This window comes from Pipistrellus hanaki (assembly GCF_964339955.1).
Source record: "Pipistrellus hanaki genome assembly, chromosome: X".
NCBI lineage: Eukaryota > Metazoa > Chordata > Mammalia > Chiroptera > Vespertilionidae > Pipistrellus > Pipistrellus hanaki.
Window position 1 is genome coordinate 92,647,637 of NC_140524.1, and position 6,000 is coordinate 92,653,636.

Below are 6,000 nucleotides of genomic sequence, written 5' to 3' on the forward strand. Positions count from 1 at the left end.
GTGTTAATATAAGGCTGGGGTATGTAATTTGGTTATAATATCATAGAATTTAGAGGTGAAAGGGACCCCAACATTATTTAATACAACCACCCGAATTTACTAGTGTAGAAAGTGAGACCTCCAAAGGCAAGACCCCAACATTTTTACCAATGTTGGTAACAGAATTTGTATAAGAATGTGATTTGCATTGAGTCAGGCACTCTGTTCTGTCAGTCACATCTATTGGGGGGGAAATAGAATTTGGGAATTTCTAGAAGATTTAGCAGTTATCCTATATAATAAAAGATTAATATATTAGTTGTCCCCTTGACTGGGAGTTTGACCAGGAGTATGACCAAGGGGCAGGGACAGCCAGACAACCACCCATGGCCCCTCCCCCAGCCAGCCCTGCCCTCGATTGGCCCTCCACCCCAATCAGGGGCAAAACCAACCAGCCAACCACCTCTAACCCCTCCCCCCAGCTGGCCCCACCCCTGACTCCCCCCTTCCCAAACAGGGGCAGGCCAGCCAGCCAACTTCCCATGTCCCTCCCTCCCACGCCCTGGCCACACAACCTGATGGTCCTGATTGGGGCAGGCCAGCCAGACCCCACCCATGCACAAATTCATGCACTGGGCCTCTAGTTTTCTTAGGAATTAAAATAATTAGCTAAGTACAGTGGAGATATTTTTAGGGATTATTGTAGCTCTGATCACTGGGTGAAAATGGAATATATTGACTGTGATAAGCTTGATCAAAACTGTGTTTTGATTCAGTACAACTATTTTAAAGCAAGAAAAGCACCATTGTTATCTACTACCAAGTCTTTTAGAGAAGACACAGATGGACATGGCAGGCTATAGTAGAATCTAAACTTTAACCAATGCATAATATCTATTTTCCCCCCACAGAATCTCTCACTCTGTCATTTTCAAATCACTTGACTTTATTAAGGAGCTTACATAATACTGAAAGCTCAGTGGTTTTATTAAACAGTCCGTTGTCTTCAAACTACCAGTATGTTTCGAATACTTTCCAATATGTATGTTGAACACTGCATATCTTTAACATATCTTGAATCTTCTGGTAGTATGGCACAATTTCTTTTCACTGCAGATCTTAACGAAACTCCCTGGGTTTTTGTTGAAATCGTTTTGATTTTTTTTCTGTGTCTCCTTTTTGTTCATCTAACTTGTATCTTTGGGCCATTCTTGCAAGAGCTTCTGGAATACTTTGATTTGATCTTTCCAGAATTTTAATCAATTCAGGAGCAATCTTCCAATCTCTTCTAGTCATAAGGGTAATGGACATGCCAGTCTTCCCTGCTCTTCCAGTACGCCCTATTCTGTGTACATATTCTTCAATATTTATTGGGAAATCGTAATTATATACATGTGTGACATCATCAACATCAAGGCCCCGGGCTGCTAAATCAGTAGAAATTAGTATTCTCACATCTCCACTTTTAAAGTCATCTAATGCTTGCTCACGTTCACTTTGTTCTCTGTTTCCATGCAGGGATTGTACACATAGGCCTTGAAGGCTTAAATCGCTGGATAAGTCATCAGCGACAAGTTTTCTACTGACAAACACGATGACTTTGTCTTTGGGGGACAGACTCTGTAGAAATTCTTGGATAAGAGATCGTTTTTCAGCTTCTGTGGTAACAATTATATTTTGCTCCACTGTATTGACAGCAACTAGATCCAGAGTACCAACATAAACCATCATAGGCTCTTTCAAGTAAGTCTGTGCAAGTCGACGAATGGGATCTGGCCAAGTTGCACTTGTCATAACAGTTTGCCGATCTGGGCGCACATCCATTAAGATCTTCATGATCTGATATTGAAATCCCATATCTAGCATTTTATCGGCTTCATCTAAGACTAAGTAGGTTATACTTCTAAGGTTGATATAATTATTCATTTGCAGATCATGCAGGCGCCCGGGAGTTGCAATAACGATGTCTATGTCTTTGGCAATGTCTTTGATTTGTTGTTGTCTATTTCCACCACCATATATGCAAAGACTTTTCATATTTTTATATAAATACTTAGAACATTCATTTCCTACCTGGAGAGCTAATTCTCTTGTCGGTGTAAGGATTAGCATGCCAGGACCTTTCCTTTGTTCTCTGGGTGTTAGTTGAGAATTGATGTGAATAAGGCCAGGCAATAAATAAGATAAAGTTTTACCTGTTCCAGTTTGGGAGACTCCTACAAGATCTATACCTTGTAGAACAATTGGCCACATCTGTGATTGGATTGGCATTGGCTTTTGAAGGCCTGCTCTTTGAATGTTTTCCATTAATTCAGGATAATTCTGGAAAGCATCTTCAAATTTCAAGGTTGGGTTAGGGATAGAACGTTGTTCGCCATCTTTCAAATCATCACAAATTATATTGAAATTTTCTTTCCTCCAAATATCTGCCTGCATTTGAGACAGAGAACTTGTTGCTTTGGATTCTATGTAAAAGTCTTTTTTGATTGGTGCTAAATCTTCCCATCTTCTTTTTTCCCAGTCTTTCTCTCTTGCCTTAATTCGATCCCAGTCTATCGATGGTTGTACTTCTCTAACAGTGTTATCTGTGGTTAAGTCTCTTGCAACAGATGGTTGTGATGCAGCATTATTAACAATGCGTTCAGAATACTGGTAGTTTCTTCCTTGTTTTTCAACAATAGTTTCTATAACTTCTTTGGCCTTTTCTTGCATCTCCTTGCTGCCAAAAATGTTTACCGCAGCTTCGGAATTACCCTGTATTGGTTTGATCTGTATTTTCGTGTTTGTCATACTCTGAATGTCTCTTATTTTTGATCCTCCATGACCGATAACTGCGCCAATCAGACTGTTCTTTATCATAAAAACAAGAGGAGGGCTTCGGGGGCCAGGAGCCCTAGGCTCCAGGTGGCTGGAGGAGCTGCCCCAGCCCTGGCCTCTGCCATGTCTGCCACCTCTTCCTCCCCTGACATCTCTGTAGGCCCTGCCAGCCCTGGGATCCCTTAGACTCGGCTCTGCCCACTTCTGCTTTGGAGCCCAGGCCATTTCTACATCGTAGAATTAGAAAAGACTTATTGCCTACCTCCAGTTGGGATATGTGGCCCGAGGTCTCTTTCGCTCCAGGCCCTGGAGCAACAGACCATACTGACTGGTAGATAGTTATATAGCCGTTGCCTAGGGGAGCATTTAATGTGATGTCACAGAGAGCTTTGATGACCTAACCAATCACAGGCCTTGGACTAGGGCAAGGGAAGTAGGTATCTCTGAAACAAAATTTAAAGTGACACTCTCAAAGGTTGAGCCTATAGGCCTTTATAGGACCTTGAGAATGGGTGTTCCTGCTACATTGGTGTCATAGGTGCCTCCATTGTTCATTTCTTGCTAATTCTGGCTCAGTTTGGGAGCAGATTTGCAGCAAGCCATGAACTTATCCACATAATTGTGCTTTTTTTGAAATCAATTATTTCCATAGGAGGAAAAATAGTGGATTTGTTTGTTTTCTTAAGTCCTCCTCCTTTTGATAGTTACATGTTCATGGCATTTTTCTCTCTTCAGCAAAAGTTGAAGTTACACAGAATAGGTTTGATTCTCCTTGTATCCTTGTATAAGTAAGGACCACTGTCAAATCCCCTTAAGGTTTTTGTTCATCAGGGTTAAATTCCTAGTTTTCTAAAATATTTCTTGATATGTCATGGTTTCCAAGATGCACATCCTCCTGTTTCTTCTTCTTTGGAAAAGATTCATTGAGGAGCTTTTGTGATATGGCCCATAGAACTAAACAAAACTGTAGAAAAGGCCTTAACTTTATACGTATTAATTACTAAGCATGACAGTTGTACTCATTCTACCTATGAAATCAAGACACAAAGCCCCTCACCAGAAGATTATGGGCATTTGAGTCCATTCTTCCTCATCCTGTACTTATATGATTGATTTTTTATTTCTCCATTTAACTAAAAGTATTTATCACTTATAGTCATCCTATGGTCAATTGCAGCAGCCCATTAATATAACATTAATGCTGATTCTCTCATTCATCATTGTATCTTCTAGTTTTAGTCTTTTTCCAGTTACATATTCATGACATTTTTCTCTCTTCATCAAAAGTTGCTTATTAATATTTGAACCCAATCAGATATTGTGTAAAAGTCTTTCAAACACTGGGAAAAACCTTCTCCATGTCAGCATTTTTCTGGAAAGCTACTTTCTAAAGAAAGAATAGGTAGCTGACCAAATATGTTGGTAAATATAGCATCCTATATCTCTTATATTATAGTTACAACACATATTAGGTATCTCAGAAAACTCTGATAATTACAGGAATTGAGAAACTCAGTTGGGCGTCATTTACGCCAAAGTTTCCAAAGAAATTTGCCAGTATAACCTCTTTTCAATATTTTAATTAAACATTTTGTGTGGAATAATTTTAGACTTATCAAAAAGTTACATAGATTGTGCAAAAGGTACCCATATTCTCTTGAACCAGTTTATGTCCTCCAATCTTATCTCACACTACTATGGTACATTTGTCAAATACAAGAAACACACACCGGTGTGTTAATATTAACTAACCTCCAGATCTTATACCACCAGTTTTATGTTAATATATTTTTTTCTGTTTTAGGATCCAGTCTTGGACATCGCATTGCATTTACTTGTCATGCATGATTTGTGACAGTTTTTCAGCCTTTCCTTATTTTTCATAGCCTTGTCAGTTTTGAGTAGTAATGGTCAGGCATTTTGTATAATATCCTTTAAATTAGGTATGCCTAATGTAATTTCTCATGATTACACTTGGGTTACACACAGACACAAACTCACAGTTACACTACTTGGTTTATAGTAGGAACTCTTTAAGTCCCAATTACCCATGTTATAGAAACTCTCTATAGTTACTATATAGAGACAATTATGGATGTTCCCAAATGCCTGTCTAAGAATTTCTCTGAGAGTTTCCTCTAGTCTACACCAAAATGAAAAGAATAGGGATAAGGATAATAAAACGTTTTTAAAAACTAAATATAAATTTATTCAACTTAAATTATTTTATTCTAACATGGTGCTCTTCTATTTTTATAAAATGTCCTTTTAAACATGAAATGAGGGTTTTAAATGGTTTGAAAAGATGTTTACTAGAACAGAAAAAGTAAAACAAATACCAGTAGCCAGATGAGGTTTTGAAATATTACTGTTAAGCAAAATCAAAGGCTTTATAAGTACTCATCTAGCACATTTGCAATTACATAAAATTCAGCATGTTATTAGATATTAATGATGATGGCAGACAAGAAGGGCTCAAGTGAACTATTGGAGGCTGGAGAGTAGAGGCAAAGACCTATAAGGTCTGAAATTAGAGATAAGATGATTGTTAAAGTTTCAGGGGAAGAAACCAATGTTACCTTGGGAAACAGATGAAGGCAGCCTGGAGTAATGCTGGTGGTCTTGTTCTGACATCTAGAAGGGTTCATCAATCTGGAGAAGGGGCTGTGCATAAATGTCCAGCAATGAAACATAATTTTGAAAGGCATATTGGGGAGTCAGAGAAAGACTTAGCTAAAGGAACTAAGTTCTCCTTGTCTCAGGACCCCTTGCTTTTTATTAACATAATTTGTCCTAAGGCAAGGTGGAGATATACACATCAAAGGGTAGAGTTAGGTACAGAATCCCTTGTCAGATTGGGAGAATTTGCCCATGACTGTTCAGGTATTTGGCCAGTAGGAGGCAATAACATGTAAATTAAGATGTCCTGCCGAAACCGGTTTGGCTCAATGGATAGAGCGTCGGCTTGGGGACTGAAGGGACCCTGGTTCGATTCCGGTCAAGGGCATGTACCTTGGTTGCGGGCATATCCCCAGTAGGGGGTGTGCAAGAGCAGCTGATCGATGACTCTCTCTCATCGATGTTTCTAACTCTCTATCTCTCTCCCTTCCTCTCTGTACAAAATCAATAAAATATATTAAAAAAAAAAAAGATGTCCTTAGCTGTCTGACTGCAAGCAATCATCCTTTTCAGGTTTGGGGAAAT

The 6,000-nt window shown here is 39.0% G+C and overlaps 1 protein-coding gene across 1 annotated transcript; it reads right to left on the bottom strand.

Annotated features, from left to right (window-relative positions):
- Positions 1-1,098: 1,098 nt before the first annotated feature.
- DDX53 (DEAD-box helicase 53) lies at positions 1,099-3,021 on the bottom strand (the record flags this gene model as incomplete). Its single annotated transcript, XM_084869976.1, has 1 exon — positions 1,099-3,021. One exon carries the CDS (start codon positions 3,019-3,021, stop codon positions 1,099-1,101), a length of 1,923 nt encoding a protein of 640 aa, XP_084726102.1.
- Between the last annotated feature and the right edge of the window lie 2,979 nt (positions 3,022-6,000).